At 47.0% G+C, this 17,351-nt stretch overlaps 1 protein-coding gene across 1 annotated transcript in view; it reads right to left on the bottom strand.

The window, feature by feature from the left end:
- Window positions 1–295: 295 nt before the first annotated feature.
- The window catches only part of gch2 (GTP cyclohydrolase 2), a 54,372-nt gene continuing 37,316 nt past the window's right edge, over window positions 296–17,351 (bottom strand). Inside the window, exons 4-6 of the mRNA XM_038813110.1 lie at window positions 10,435–10,466; window positions 5,057–5,141; window positions 296–4,076 (exon numbers count right to left, since the gene is read on the bottom strand). Of these exons, the coding sequence (XP_038669038.1) occupies window positions 3,950–4,076; window positions 5,057–5,141; window positions 10,435–10,466 (244 nt within the window). The 3' untranslated portion in view covers window positions 296–3,949. The remainder of the gene's footprint in view (window positions 4,077–5,056; window positions 5,142–10,434; window positions 10,467–17,351) is intronic.

Raw genomic sequence — 17,351 nt, 5'->3', positions numbered from 1 at the left:
CCGGCGCGGGCCTAGCCCCTCAATGTGAGGGCTTGGCCCCTAAAGGTGCGGAGAATTCGGCGCCACTCCGCTACGCCGGGACCCCCCGACCCGCCGGGTAGGGGAGAATCCCGCCCATGACTCCAGATCAGGAATGGCCAATAAATGCTGTCCCGGCCAGTGACTCCCACATCCCATGAATTAATTTTTTTTGAAATTAAATGAAAAAGTACAATTTATAAGTAAGTTCTAATGACCCGTATAACTGAGAAGGACATAAATTATCCTAATTATAATAATCATGAAAAATAACTTGTTAAATTGATGCAACTTTTATTTTGGCATATTTATACAATTGGCACACATACTTTAACAAAGTTAAACAATGAGCAAAAGAATCAATAAAGTTCTGTGTTAAATGTTTTCACAAATGTTCATTGATTATAGCATCCCCAATTCTAAATCTTTTATATTGCACACATTTAAAAAGGCACAACACATTTCCAGAAATATAAATAGTATGGTTAGAATTCTCCAGTCGTCGGGATTCACTTTTCCTGTTGGCAGCACACCCCGCCAGTGTGTTTCATGGCAGTGTAGGGTGGTTAAAATGGGAAATCCCATTGATAAGCAGGAAGATAGAATACCGCTGCCAACGAACGGCGCGTGGCCGAGGAACACAAAGCTGGGGGACCGGAGAATCCCATCCTATGCTTTTCTTAAATAACTAAACTTTTTTTTTCATTTCATATTGATAGGACTATAATATATAGAATGTGGTACAGCAACACATACTGACATCCCGTATCAAATAACTGCAGCAGAAAGACAGCAAATCCTTTAGAAAAATGGTTTAACGACAATGTAAAATGTTTATCACTTAACACAACAAATGGGATCATGAAAAGAACATTTAGCTCATAGTACCTGACAGAACATTGAAGTGCTTATTTCTAACTTCAAGACATTTTACATATTATTAGTAGTTAAGGCCATAGTGTTATTCTGAAATATGAACTAATTGCAAAGCACTAGTTGGCAATATCATTGAAAAGTTTTATTTTAACAGGTGGTGTCTCGGTATAGTGGTGGCACTCTCGCCTGCTTCAGACCCCACTCCAGAGACTTGAGCACATAATCTAGGCTGATACTGGGGAACTGCTTTAGCATCAGAGGTGCTGTCTTATAAATCCCTTCTGGGCGTATGCAAAAGAATCTTGTCATAAAGAATATTTATCCCTTAACTAATGTCTAAAACAGATATCTGATCATGTATTGCACTGCTGTTTGTGTGAGCTTTTGTGTACAAATTGATGGTTGTGCGCTCTACATTACAACAGTCGCACTACACTTCAAATGTACTTCATTAGTTTGAAAGTGCTTTGTACCATCCTGAGATCATGAAAGGTGGGATAATGAATGCAAGTTCTTGCTTTGTATTCAGTCTTGACCATAGATTGTTGATCTCAGTATGGGCTGTGTTGATCATGGTGTTCCTGTTTACTCATAAATGCATGGATTACATCAAAATAATAAATGCCAAGTTCTGCAAAAAACGTGCATGATAAGAATTTTAAAACTTATTGTTAGTAGATAATTCATCCAAGAAAAGAAAATGCTGAGTTTGCTTGATTTTCTGTTTAGTATTGTAATATGCAACATTAAGACAGTGAATCATAGAATCATTACAGGGCAGAAGTAGGCCATTCGGCCCATTGAGTCTGCATTGACCCTCCGAAAGAGCACGCTGACTAGGTCCATGCCCCCATCCTAGGCCCATAACCCCACCTAACCTTTTGGACACTAAGGAATAATTTAGCATGGCCAATCGTCCTAACCGGCACATTTTTGGACTGCGGGTGGAAACCGGAGCACCCGGAGGAAACCCACGCAGGCACGGGGAGAAAGTGCAAATTTCACACAGACTGGGCTGGAATTGAACCCAGTTCCCTGACACTGTGAGGCAGCAGTGCTAACAACTGTGCCACCATGCTGCCCCTTTGAGACAAAAACATCCATGAAAATGTATTTAGCATGCTTGTATCAAATTATTTTATCTGCTTTTTATTGGAGGCAATTACCTATTTTAAATAAACACAGTAACATCCTCATTAAAATTCTGGAATAGAAGAATTGATAAAAACACATTGGGGTAAAATCCATCTTGGATAGGAGGAAAAAACAGGTGATAGCACAAAACACGGAACAGGTGATAAACATGGCCGCCCATTTCACACTGTAAAATCAATAAAGAAACAGAATTGGCCACTGAAAGTATGTGTGGGTTGTAAAATAAGCTGCTAATTTGCCAGCACCTATTTTGCACCATCGCCAAAGCAAATTTCTCCCCCATTTGTATAACATCACAAGTTGCAATTTCTAATATATGGATGCGTTAAAATATGCTCCATGGTAAATTATAAATGAAATTGGAAGTACTGTTGATAATTTTATACACATACGCATATGAAACAACAGCATTTTTATTTCCAATTTGTTCTCTTTTCCTCTCCTGAAGGCACATTTTTTTTTACTAAGCTACATTCCCCTGGAAAACTGCTATTCTCCAATAGTTAATCAATCAACATTTCTTTGTGAGATAATCCAGACTGATTGTTGACAGACTATTCAACAGCGCACAGAACCACAATCAAAGCGAATACTGCCCGTACTTCCTTAGTTAGAATCAGTTGAGTGACCAGTAATAGAAAACCTGACTAATCTTTCCCTTCACTAGCTCAAGATTATGGAGAATGTAGGGTTAAGTGGGGTTATAGGGCTCGGGTGGGGGAGTGGGCATAGGAAAGGTGCTCTTTCAGAGGGTTAGTGCAGACTCAATGGGCCAATTGGCCTCCTTCTGCGCTGTAAGGATTCTATGATTCTATGAAATCATGTTGAGAGCCTTGAAGTCAAGAGACAGCGACGATGTCCAATTCTTCAATCTGGGCTGATTAGTTCCCAGGTTCCTGAAGTTTGAGGCTATTGCCCAACCAGTTTTGATTTTTTTAACAAGCAAAAAAGATTGTTGCATTGAGAGTTGTTGAATATTTCTTGTTTTGTAATTGTCTGAACTTGCTGTCAATCAGTTTTCCCTACCCAGTAAATTAAACAAATCAGCTGCCAATAAACATTAAGGGCTGGATTCTCTGTTCTGGAGTCTAAGTGCTCTTGCCGACAGACGATCACTCCTGGTCTCCGTTGGTGCTAAGAGTGCCTCCCAGGTGTGATTCACTCTCTTTCTCCATGCAAATTTACGCACGGAGGAGAGCTTGCCGGATTCAGTTGGAATTCTGGTATCCGACTACCATTTAAGCGGGCAGACCGATAGGGTGGTCTGATGATGCCCCCCCCCCCTCCCCCCTACTCCGCTGACAAGTAGGGGCATCCTCCTCCCTCACGGGGGAGGATGAAGAATTGGGCTTCCAGCCCGTTAATCTGATGCAAACAGATGCAAAGCACCGATTGGCTGGTTGTCTCCGGCGATGCAGGGCGTGTAATTTGCTGCCGCTGCCTGTGGGGGCTGGAAGTCACCAATCCAGTTTTCCGGTCGATGCTGCAACTTGCAACGGCAATGGAGAATCTACCCCTAGATCTGCCACTATTGGTTAAAGCATTTTTGTATTATTAAAGGTAAGCTTCCATGAAGCCAGAAGATGTTAAATGAAACAGTAAAATTAGATACCAAGTATTTAATTAGTTATTTACAACTACCTACAATTTCACACACAAATAAATACTCATTTCCCCTGCATAAGAACATAAAGGAAATTATTTCTGTATAGAATCCTGACAAGATCCTGGTCCCTACTTGAACCTAATGTGTTGTTCGGTTCAGCATGATACATGAATCAACATTGTTTTTTAAATGTTCGGACAAACAGAAGTTATTGCTTCAATGTAATCCACTTCCCATGGTAGGTCAGCAGGTTTCCCTAATATCGCAGCAAGAGACAGAATGAGAATGATTCTTCTACTCCTTTGCCAGTGTGAGGAATTCTTCCCTTGTCTTTTGGTCCTCACGGAAAACTCCGAGCATTGTGCTAGTCAAGGTCTTGCTATTAATTTTCTGCACACCCCGCATCACCATGCACATGTGCCTGTATGAACAACATTTTAAATTAGTTACTAATCAATTTTAAATATACATTAAAGCTACAGTTATCTCTTCACGTTGGCGCGATAAAGATTGCTGGGTCATTGCCCCTTACTCTTACCTTGCCACTATTAATCTGGTTCACATGAGGCCTCTCGTCGTTATTGTGAAATGGTTTTATAGTTCATTTAGGGGTTAAGGCCACATGAAGCTCTAATCTAATTTAGAGCATGAACTCCATGAACAGACTGGTTAACTGTGTCTACCTGTTTAAGCGTCATTTCTAAACACACTTGAAAAGATTCACTGTCTTTTCCTGCTTCATTTTGCATTTTGTGTGGTTGGTTTCTCCACATATGTACCGTTACTGCTTAGCTGTTCAGCCATCAAACTGTGATGTCCCAGAATTGTTTGCTATTCTGTGCTGTGTTTATCTGATTCGGGCTGGGCTCTTGTTGCAGTTCAACACTTTTCTCAGTAATGGTAAACTAGGGAGGGGAAAGGTCAGCTAAACTTTCTGCACCCGTTGATCTCAGTGCAAAGTCAATGAGGACAAAATCGAACTTTATTGTGATTACTTCCAGGCCACAGGGGGAAGGGCGCGCTTTCGCTGTGAGAATGATATGGGAAAGCTGAGAGTTCAACATTTTAAATTGCAGATGAGTGAAGTTTTGGGGCTGTGAACCATGATTATGTCTACAACTGCATTCACACGAATGAACAAATTTGCAATAGAAGGGGTCACGAACAATGGGAGTTTACTGTCTTTAATCATTCTGTGGAATGCAACTCCGTTTATGATGGATAAGTATATACAAACATTCTTCATCTGACCCATTCTTAAATAGACTAATGTAAAAATCATTTACGTTAGTTTTTTTTTATAGATGCAAAGCCTATGTTACCCTCTGTGCCCCAAAAGGACAAGATAGACAGTATGTAACCAAAAAAAGTAGGCTTAAATAAAATAAAGAGAATGCTTACGTTGCTTCTATGACAACTGCTACTCCAGCTGGCTTCAAAGCTTCTGTAATGGCCACAGCAATTTGCTTGGTCAGTCGTTCTTGAACTATAGTGGACAAAGGTAGGAGAGATTTTCAGTGCCCACCCCCAACAAATAGCTACAGTTCTGGGGAAGGATCATCAACCTGAAATGTTAACTCTGTTTCTCTCTTCACAGATACTGCAGACCTGATAAGTATTTCTGGCAGTTTCTTATTCAGATTCCTAGCATTTGCAGCATTTTGGTTTTGAACTCTAGGAATATGTTGCTATTTACAAAAACATGAATGCATGTCTTGCAACTAAAGGCTAAATTAAGGGGCGGGATTCTCCGATAATGGGGCTAAGTGTTGACGCAAGCATAAATGCCGGAGCGTTTTACGACGGCGTCATCTGGCTCCTAGGAGCAGCGATCCTGCACTGCACAGGGGGCGAGCACGGCACTGGAGCACTTCATGCAGCTCCAGCTGCCAATACGGGCGCCAGCATGGTGGGCGCGGGTCCGCGCATGCGCGTGGGTTGCCTTCTCCGCGCCGGCCCCGGGCAACATGGCGGAGCCCTACAATCCCGGCGCAGAGGAACACAGCCCCGCCCCCACCCCACCCTGGGATTAGCCCGCCCGCGAATTGGTCAGCCCCGATTGCGGGCCTGATCACCGTGGAGGCCCCCACATGGAGTTGGATCCCCCCTCCCCCACACCAGGACGGCCCGCGCAGCATGACCGCCAAGGGTAGGACCACACGCAAACGATGCTGGAGGGAACTCAGCCAGTTGAGCGTTGAGAATTGCCGGCGGGGGTTGGGGGGGGGGGCCGCGTTGAGCGGTCCCCAGCCGGCGCCACGGCGACCGTGCCGGCACCATTGGCGCCGATTCTCCGGTCGCCGGAAAATCGGCAGCCCAGCGTCGGAGCGGCGTCGCGGGATTCGCCACCCCCCCAACCGATTCTCTGACCCACCCGGCGCGGGGGTCGGAGAATCCCGCCCAAGGTGTTTGATACAACAGAGAGGATGAATGAAAGGAGGCATTCAAGTTGAATGTAATGGACAGTTTGGAAGTACATCAAAGTTAGAGGACCACTTGGAAAAATAATGCATATGAATATTATGTTTGAATTATGGATGCAAGGAGAATATTTCCTCTGGTCACTTTGTGTCAATGGCATGCTAAACATAAAAGAAAAACCTTTAAAAGCAAATATGTAAAAATTGTTACGGGGAGGTTTGTTGCGTACATGATCGAGCACGGGATGGAGTGGGTGAAGAGGAATTATCATGGGCAGTAACTCATGTTTCTGTGCTGCAAGTTTTCTATGTAATGTGTAAATTATCCTTGCAAATGAGCCATGCAAGGATAATATGGTCAAACGTTATTAAAGAGCAGGATATGCCCATCATTCAAAGAACATTTCAAAAAGAAGGAATGTCAACTTTTTAGTCGTTATGGAATTGGAAACAGTTTTTAATGAGGAGTTTAGGCATGGCGTTACAAATATCCATTGTGAGGTTTTGGAGTTTACTGAACGTTGTGTTGAATGAGTGCATAATGACTTTTTTAAAAATTGAGTTGTCAATTTTTTTTTCCCAATTAAGGGGCCAATCCACCTAACAAGCATATCTTTTGGGTTGTGGGGGATGAGACCCTTGCAGACAGGAGGAGAATGTGCAAACTCCACACCGACAGTGACCCAGGGCCGGGATCGAACCTGTGAGCTCGGTGCCGTGAAGCAGTAGTGATAACCACTCCACCACCATGCCGAGTGAATAATGACTTAAATTGTGAGATATGAATTTACTAAAATACGTATTGAAGATTCATTCTGGGACCAATGATTAACATTTTTATTTAATTTCCTACACTTTGGAAATTAAGATCTTCAATGATATGGACCAGGAAGTTCTCCAAGATCCTATTCCAAAGGCAATGTGGATAATTATGATTACTTCCAAGTGGGCAAGTTCCTAGCTTAGTTTAAGTCCATGCATGTTTGCTGCAAGTACATCAGGACTAGCATAACCTCAATGAGATCCATCAGATTTCTATAAAACGATAAAGCGAGATTCCCAGTGGACTTACACCTGCAGTGCGTGGAGAATGAAAGAGGGATTGTCTCCACAAACTATAACCAAAAGTAACTTTGGAATGTTCGCCTTCAAGGATGTTTTCATGTCTTGGCAATGGGGCTGCCAAACATGCAATCATCTTATCCCATAGTATATAGACTCCTTTAAGGACATGTTCTAATTTGTTTCCAAAAGGAGATTAAAGTGAAACAGGGTACTCATAAAAGGGCTAAATAGTTATGTAGGCAGTAAATAGGATAGATACAGTTGGTTGCGTTGATTTTTTATTTATTAATTCACAGAATGTGGGTATCGTTAACAAAACCAGTATTTCTTGCCCTTCCCGAACTGCCCTTGAGAAGGTGAGAGTGAACCACCTTCTTAAAATGCTGCGGTCTGTGTTGTGTAGGTACACCCACAGCTTGAGTCAGAGGTCCTGGATTTTTACTCAGCAACAGTAAAGGAACAGTAAGTATGGTAGCGAGCGGGAATTGCCGCACGTTTCCTGGTGTTCGGCCCAGCGAAACCAGCAACATAATTCAACCTTAATTGGTCCACTTAACGAGGCTTCACCAGCCTCTTGCCGCAAATAACGCCTCGCCAGCTGATTTGCCAGGACCCCACCCGCTAACAAGGTCGAGCAGCATTTAAATTGCACTTGCCTAGCCAACCCCAGCCACAGGCTACAGGCGTTCGAGATGGTGCCGGCAATGGGTGGCACCGAGGCCAACATTGCTAGGGTGGCGACTGCAGTGGAGAGCCTGGTGCACGACATGCATGAAGGTGTCTAAGGCATTGTGTCGTCGGTGACGGCCATGCCTGGGGGTCTAGGCAGAATGAATGCCTTGCTAAGGGATGTCACCCAATACCAGGCTGACCTTGATGAGTTGCTGCGGGACATGTCCGCTCTCAGATGGGATCTGGCCGAGGCACTGCGGAGCTTGTCCCAGTCGCAGATGGGCATGGCTGAGATGCTGCAGAGCATGTCCCAGTCACTGAGGAGCATCACTGAGGGTGTCAACACCATGGTGCAGGGGCAGCCAGGGCTCAAATGACCTGTACTCCGTCCAAAGGTAAACCCCAGGGCACTATGGGCACCGATCAGGAGAAGGGGATGCTGGGTGCCAGGCCGGACTCGTCCCATGGAGTGGCAACCAGCTCCCTGAAGTTCCACTTCTCTTATGAGGCCACGTCTCCAATACACACACAGGACAGGGCGGCACGGCTGTGCAAGTGCTGCCGGCAAGTGAGCTGTGGCCCTCTGGCCCTGGAGGACGCTCACCAGGGGCAACGAGGGTCATGGGGCAAGGTAAGCAGTTGGCTGCCTCTACCTCAGATGTGCACCCTGGGGAAACACCAAGACGTAGTGGTGGAGCTAGGAGGGCCAGGCACGTTGAGGATCACTAAGGGCACTGGGGTAGGGGATGGGGGGGTGGGTTTGTGGGGTGAGGGGGCGGCACTATCAGGAATGGGTATTGTACAGCACAGTAAACAACTTTTTGCACAACCACAATGATGCCTCTGTTACTTTCTGGTGCAATGCGGGCTGACTCCCGGCCCGCCCGCCGCCAGGGGTCCCCCACCCCCAGCCGAGGGTCCCTCACTGAGAACTGGAGTGGCAAGTCCTGCACACCCGGGCTCTTTGTGAGTAAAGATGGCTACTCACTTCCTCAGCTCCCCACAGATGCTCTTCTGCCAGATTGACATTTTTTTGAAAGGAGTACTAATCTGCACCAGCATGAGCATTTGCTGGGGAGGCCACTGAACGATACGAGGCAGTTGGATATGGGGTGGCTCTTGTTAATTGTATAGAAATAGGGCTTAGGGAGCGGGCTGGTTGCATCGCAAACTGTTTGGCAGCCGGAGCGGATCTCGGTTTTGGCCTCTCCCGCTATTCATGGGCCTCATTATGCTTGAGCGTGAGAATAACAAAGCCTCAGATTTTAAACCTGCCCTGAAAATATTGCTTTGAAAAATTAGGGAAATCAAGAACTTGGAACATTCCTGCTGGTAATGTTCTGGTTACGTATTTTAAACTGTGGGAATATACAAGATAATTAAGGCAGGGGAAAATTGACTGTGTGAATGGAAGTAGTGTATTTGATACATTGATGAGCTTAGCAACACTATAAACAGATGTTTACCTAAGGCAATGATTTTCAGGTTAGGTTATGGGGCTATGGTGGATAGGGCTGGGTGGGTGGGGCAGTTAGCCTGGGTAGAGTGCTCTTTCAGAGGGTTGGCACAACTCAATGGGCTGAATGGCCTCTTTCCCACTGTAGGGATTCTATGATCAAGTTAGTAACAATGGAGAACAGAACACAAATAATCTTGAATAGGTTGTTAAAGATTCAAAAGAAGGGATACAATGTGTGAAGAAGAGGTGTCACAGAATTGTTCATAAACTGAGTTTAGTTTGGTTTTAAACTCTAAAAGCTAAAATCAAAGATGAAGGTAATTAAATCTGGGAGAGTGCAGTTCTCAAGAAGTTAGGTCAGAATATGGAAAGATCCAATGGAAGAAACATATTTAAGGAGATACTGAAACATATGTAGGGAGTTGGCTTTTAGATCTCAGACAACAGCTGTTTAACTCCCAGCAAACTGTCTCTGAAGAAAGCCTGTTTGGAAAATCCACCTGCTGGTTTACTGCAGGACCAAATCCAGAGGTACCTGCACTGTATGGTAACAGTTATTGGATGTCTTATTTGATTGCATTTGCCCAGCATTGGCATGAACCCAAACAATTCTGCACTGTAGGGATTCTCCGATTCTATGATAACTCAGGATTCTTCTGGGGTGCCTGTCATTGCATCCAAACTGGATAGTCTAGTAGAGGTGATGTGGCTCAGGGCAGTTTTGGGTTTCATCCCCATTCCCCCTCCCCACCACCAACTCCAAAATCAGAAACAGGATTATGCTGCCTCGGGGACTACATGAAAAGTGGTTTTTTAAAAATAGATTATTTTATGAGTATTCCAATACAGATCATTGTCTAGATCACTGGATAGTCCTAACATCTACTGCTTGGTTTGCCAGTATGCCTGGTCTTGTGCGAACCATGACACCAATAGAAAGGAAAACTGAGTGGATACAGGATGGGCACCCAATCTGCAACCTTTATCCAATGTGATCCCATATCTGTTGTAAGCAAGGTTTGGATTGTACAAATTTAAAGGTAGGTCACCATATTGATAAATGAGGTAATGCATTTGATTAAGAGAGAATCAAAGGGCAGTAATGCATAAAGGTCACCGACATAAGGAAATAAAAATCCAAATTGTATTTGAGCTAATAGTACCTTGAAGTCTTCTACTGTAGATTTCAACAATTCTGGAAAACAAAATATTGTGTTCAGTTTTTTAGTTGCAGTCCTGCTGTGCAGCTTTAACTTTCAGGAAGATATTCATAATTCTATAAAGAAAAGGTAAAAAGGTGACTCTTTCTAAACTTAAAAGCCCGAAAGGTAGTCAGGCACCGTGGCCGATAGAAGCTGGAAGACCCTATTCTCGGGTTCTACCCAACTTGCACTGCCTCGCGAGATCTAATACAATCTTGTGAGATGTTGCAATGTGAATCGTGCCCATTGTGGGCAGGATCAGCGTTTGGCATATCTGCATATTAGAGCGAGACAGATATCCTCACTCTAATAAGCAACTTCTCGAGGAACCCGAGATGTTGGGATATATCCCTTTTTGCCTCGGAGACCTTGGGCGAGTACCGTTCAGTACGGGTCTCCACAAATGGGGACCAGATTGAATGGCACTCATGGGGGTCTCCCAGGGTATCGGAGTACTCTGACACTGCTGGTGCCACCTGGATGCCAGCCTGATGCTGCTGAGGTGCCAGCTTGGCACTGGCAGGGGCACTGCCAAGGTGCCAAGCTGGCAATTTACACACGGCTACGATCGGGCTCCGGGTTTCCTGCCTCAGTGCAGAAAACAGGGTTATGTGCAGTCTCGGTCACGTGTTCCCCAATGAGGCTTCCTCTCTAACTTGGGTGATATTAGATAGCATTGTTGTTGGGGCAGCACGGTGGCGCAGTGGGTTAGCCCTGTTGCCTCACGGCACCGAGGTCCCAGGTTCAATCCCGGTTCTGGGTCACTGTCCGTGTGGAGTTTGCACATTCTCCCCGTGTTTGCGTGGGTTTTGCCCCCACAACCCAAAGATGTGCAGGTTAGGTGGATTTAACATGCTAAATTGCCCCTTAATTGGAAAAAAATGAATTGGATACACTAAATGTATTTTTAAAAAATGAATAATGTTTATGTTCGCTGAACATGATTTCAATTGACTTGAAAGCAGGAACATTTGAGTTTTTATAGTTACATGTGCATCAAATTAGTCAAATACAAATCAATGGTTGTTTTTTATTGGTATCATGGAAAAAGATCCCATTTTTGCAGTATAATTTAATATATTTTTAATATATCGTTAATCTCTCATTTCTTTACTGGGTGCAATTAGACGGGCAAAAAATGATTTATTTTATTTTCTATCGGCACATATGTCGATTGCAAGGCATCACAACAAACTGGATTTATCAAAGAAAATATTCTGTCTCCCCAAAAGGATTAAAGTTAGGCTTTTCCATCTTCCCAGTGTCATGATATGCAGACACACACATAATGATATACAGGCAGGCACAGATAAGCAGCTAATAAACACAGAGAACAGGACATGACCAATAGGCAGACAGGACACTCAGGGGTGGGATCTGACTATAAAAGACACGAGGCACTCACACTCCGCCTCTTTCCACTGATGAACATCTAGAGAGTCAGTCAAGGGTGTTGTTACAATCTCACACTTCCACCACGTGGCTAAGAGCTAGTCTGGTTCAGTCAGACAGAGTAACCACACTTAAGTTAGCAGAGAGTCAAACTCACAGAGAACTGTGCTAACTGTGCTATTAGTTCAATAAACCTGATTGAACTAACTTCAAGGTCTGGAGTATCTTTTTGATCTAAGCTGCATCCAGTTGCAGTCAGTGTTATACCAGTGTACCTAACACGACACCCAGTATACAGTTTTTCACTGCCTTGTAATGGAGACGAGTCAGAGTATTTACATTCCTTTTTGTTGCTTGGCCGGGCACATTTTTATTCAAGGTATAAGTTGGATCCCAGTTTTGGAATGAGTTTTCAAAGCTGCACATGTGCAGAAGACGTGGCTGATGACACTGTGACAGACCCCATCACAGAGCTCCATGAAAGATATAACTGTTACCGTTTGATGACCAAGACGATGATCAAGGCAATAATTGAACAGGCCATTGCTTTGCTTAAAATGCTGTTCCGGAACATTGAACATTCTTGTATCAGTGTATCAGGCACAGTGGTGATATGTTGCACTCAGCACAACCTGGCATTACAGAGGGAAATGGACCTGATGCTAGAGATTGACTGCTCATCAACATTGGAGGAATAGGAGGAGGAAAATGACAATTGGCGGGCAGAGTATGCCATTCAGAGATCCCACTGTTACTTGTGCATGCGAGTGAAACCTGGAAAGTTCTTAACAGGCTAGATTCACCTGCATGCAGGGCAAGGAGCATTGCCCTCTTGGCATTTGATCCCTGTGTAGCGGGTGCAGCCTCAAGCAAAATTCAAAGCAACATTCATATCTCCTTGCCTCATGTAAGCCCAAGTTACCTCTCCCACTCTGACTCCCACATTGATTGACTATTTGGAGCTGAATGGAATTCAGCTCAATGTGCAATAGGGCATTAAAAACTTCATGACACTTTGCAGATGGTATTCGAGATGTAACAACAGTTGTATTATGAAGTCGCAGTCCATGCTGCAAGCTGTAGACACAGCATGGAAATATCTGTCAGTAAAAAGCATATTGGCAGGCATCTTCACAATCGTCTTATCTTCCAATGAAATATTTTTCCACTATAGATGGCACAATGCAATGGCGCTTTAAGCAACATCAAACTCTATTTATACCTAATGCCAATTTCTTAATCTGCCAATACTTTATTATGCACCCTGATAAGAAAACTCTTTGGAGGCAGCCAAAATAAACTATTGCCAAATTTAATTCCTTACAAAGGCTAGCACTGTGGTTTCACAGTGCCAGGGTCCCACGTTCGATTCCCTGCTGGGTCTCTGTCTGTGCGGAGTCTGCACATTCTCCCCGTGTCTGCGTGGGTTTCATCCGGGCGCGCCGGTTTCCTCCCACAGTCCAAAGACGTGCAGGTTAGGTGGATGTATGCTAAATTGCCCTTAGTGTCCAAAAAGGTTAGGAGGGGTTTTTGGGTTCGGGGGAATAGGGTGGAAGTGAGGGCTTAAGTGGGTCGGTGCAGACTCGATGGGCTGAATGGCCTCCTTCTGCACTGCATGTTCAATGTTCTATGATTAGAGCATTTCATGGGTATCTTTTAGCCAGTGTTTTCCACTTAGTGACATGGAGGGTGGAATTTGACCCAAGCAACAGGGGTGTCTGGTTGGAGAGCTGGAGAGTGCTCTGTGTCAACTCTGTTGGGAAGGGCGCACAGAATTAAGTGTGGATCAGGAACTTAAGTGGCCATCACTGAGTCTTCTCTGGGATTATCAACCTCGGGGATGTGGCAATCTCACCCACTAAGAGCTGACGGCCAGTCAGAGGCTGGCACCCCTCCTTTGCAGCAAGTGGCACTGGAAGCAGCGGTAGCTGCGGCCATTGCACCCATCTGAGGCCCAGCATCAATGAGGGACCCAAGATCATTGGTGAGTGAAGGGTGGGGATGGTGGGGTGGGGTCATGGGAGGGTGGGAGATGGGCAGGGTGGAGGCAATGGCAGCAAGATGGCTTTCTGCAAACTAAGAAGCTATGAAATGTTGGAATTTTGAAGAATACATCAAGAATGAAATCCAAGCCTCCAGCAGCAGGTTGGTTACGTGCAATGAAAGAATAATCCCTCAGGGGCACAGCTTTGTGTGTTCAAAATGGCAATGTGACAATTCCTGTTTGCATTAGCAGAAAAGTATACCCTGCCAAAATATGGGTGTGTATATGAGCGAAGCATGGGAAGAACAACATTGTGAATGCTCAGTGATATTTAGCAGCGTGAGAGCAAATTCTGTGTGACCGGCGTAATGTGGCCAAATTCTTGGTATTGTAAAAATAACTGACTTTCTTCCATGACAGACATTATTCAACTATTAAAAACCTTCTGCTCGGCTGTTCTCACATCCTTCGGCTGTTGGAGCACAGCATGATCTCTGTCCACTTGTCACTTTGTGTGGTAGCCACCACTGTTGTATATATCACATAGATGAGATGTAATACGGTAAGGCTCCTGTACTACAGGTACGGGGGTAGATCCCAGCCTGCTGGCTCCGCCTAGTAGGTGGAGTATAAGTGTGTGTGCTCACTAAGCTGCAGCCATTTCGGCCATTGAACATTCCGAACACCTAATCAGGGACGCTTTCGTTACGGGCATAGGGTCGGCGTACATCCGCCAGCATCTCTTAGAAGGGGCTACCCTCGACCTCGCGGCAGCCAAGAAACTCCCGACCTAACAGTCGCCTCCCGTAATGGATAAGCGTATGCCCCCGACCGCACAGCGCTCCCCTCCTGGACATCGTGGACCCCCACCAGCGACCGCCCCATCATTCACCCCACCAGCGACCCCCCCCAGCCAACCACAAGCCTGCGTCTCGTGGCAGCCAGCCAACCCCGGGGGACCCAAGTGCTACTTCCGCGAGCAGACAAAGCACCCCCGGCAGCGCTGCCCGGCGTGGAGGGCACTCTGCAAGGCCTATGAGAAGAAAGGACATTTTGCTGCGGTGTGCCAGGCCCGGTCGATCGCCGCTGTAACCAGGCCCATTGTTCCTGCACCCCCCATGTGCGATCCGTGGGGGCCGCCATTTTCGTCCCCGCAACACACGTACGGCCCGTGGACGCCGCTATCTTCCTCGCCTCAGAACACGTGCGGCCCGTGGGTGCCGACATCTTGCTTGCCTCAGGACACGCGCGGCCCGTGGGCGCAGCCAGCTTCCCCCCTCAGGCCTCGTGCTGCCCATGGACGCCGCCATCTTTAACATCGCCCGCCACGTGCGCCTCGTGGGCGCCGCCATCTTCCCCGCCTCAGGACCCCTGCTTGTCGGGAGCCTCATTGGCCGCTCATCGCCTGCAGCCGCCCCCAACCAGCCAGGCGCCGTCCAACACCAGCTACAGCTCGCCTCCATCACGATCGACCGGTCCCGGCCGCACAACCTCGCAACCGCGTCGACGACGGTAAAGGTTGATGGGCACAAGACATCATGCCTTCTTGACTCCGGGAGCACAGAGAGCTTCATCCACCCTAATATGCTAAGGCGCTGCTCCCTCATGGTACACCCCATCACACAACGAATCTCCCTGGCCTCCGGGTCCCACTCCATGGAGATCCGGGAGTACTGCACCACCACCCTCACCATCCAGGGCATAGAGCTCAGCGACGTCCGGCTCTACGTCCTCCCCAACCTCTGCGCTGCCTTGTTACTCGGCCTGGACTTCCAGTGCAACCTCCAAAGTCTAACTCTGAAATTCGGCGGGCCCCTACCACCCCTTACTGTATGCGGTCTCACGACCCTTAAAGTCGACCCCCCTTCTCTGTTTGCAAACCTCACCCCGGATTGCAAACCCATCGCCACCAGGAGCAGACGGTACAGTGCCCAGGACAGGACCTTCATCAGGTCTGAGGTCCAGCGGCTACTGCGGGAAGGCATCATCGAGGCCAGCAACAGCCCCTGGAGAGCCCAAGTGGTAGTTGTGAAAACTGGGGAGAAACACAGATTAGTCGTTGACTACAGTCAGACCATCAATCGGTACACACAGCTTGACGCGTACCCCCTCCCACGCATATCTGATATGGCCAATCAGATTGCACAGTACCGGGTCTTCCCGACAGTGGACCTGCAATCTACCTACCACCAGCTCTCCATTCGCAAGGCGGACCGCCCGTACACTGCAGTTTGAAGCGGATGGCCGCCTTTACCACTTCCTTAGGGTTCCCTTCGGCGTCACTAATGGGGTCTCGGTCTTCCAACGGGAGATGGACCGAATGGTCGACCGGTACGGACTGCGGGCCACCTTCCCGTACCTGGATAACGTCACCATTTGCAGCCCCGACCAGCAGGACCACGACGCTAACCTTTCCAAATTCCTCCACACCGCCAAACTCCTCAACCTTACATACAGCAAGGAGAAGTGCGTGTTCAGCACCAACCGCTTAGCCATCCTTGGCTATGTGGTACAAAATGGAGTTCTAGGGCCCGACCCCGATCGGATGCGCCCCCTCATGGAACTCCCCCAAGGCCTCAAACGATGCCTGGGGTTCTTTTCGTATTATGGCCAATGGGTCCCTAACTATGCGGACAGGGCCCGCCCACACATTCACTCCACCACTTTCCCCCTGATGGCCGAGGCTCACCAGGCCTTCAACCGTATCAAGGCCGACATCGCCAAGGCCGCGATGCACGCTGTCGACGAGACGACCCCTTCCAAGTCGAGAGCGATGCATCAGACGTCGCTCTGGCCGCCACCCTCAATCAGGCAGGCAGGCCCGTGGCATTGTTTTCCCGCACCCTCCATGCCTCCGAAATTCGTCACTCCTCCGTCGAGAAGGAGACCCAAGGTCATAGAAGCTGTGCGGCATTGGAGGCATTACCTGGCCGGCAGGAGATTCACGCTCCTCACTGACCAACGGTCGGTTGCCTTCATGTTCAATAACACACAGCGGGGCAAGATCAAAAATGATAAATTCTTGAGGCGGAGGATCGTGCTCTCCACCTACAATTACGAGATTATGTATCGCCCCAGTAAGCTCAACGAGTCTCCCCGATGCCCTATCCGGAGGTACATGTGCCAGCGCACAAGTGGACCGACTCCAGACCCTGCTCGACGCTCTCTGTCACCCAGGGGTAACCCGGTTCTTTCACTTCATAAAGGCCTGCAATCTGCCCTACTCCATTGAGGAGATCAGGACTATCACCAGAGACTGCCAAGTCTGCGTGGAGTGCGAACCGCATTTCTACCGGCCAGACCGCGCGCATCTAGTGAAGGCCTCCCGCACCTTTGAACGCGTCAGCGTGGATTTCAAAGGGCTCCTCCCCTCCACCGACTGAAACATGTACTTCCTTAACGTGGTCGACGAATACTCCAGATTCCCCTTCGCTGTCCCATGCCCCGATATGACGTCTGCCACAGTCTTCAAAGCCCTCAACACCATCTTCACCCTGTTCGG

This window comes from Scyliorhinus canicula, chromosome 1 (assembly GCF_902713615.1).
Source record: "Scyliorhinus canicula chromosome 1, sScyCan1.1, whole genome shotgun sequence".
Lineage (NCBI taxonomy): Eukaryota > Metazoa > Chordata > Chondrichthyes > Carcharhiniformes > Scyliorhinidae > Scyliorhinus > Scyliorhinus canicula.
This window is presented reverse-complemented; position numbering and strand designations above follow the sequence as displayed.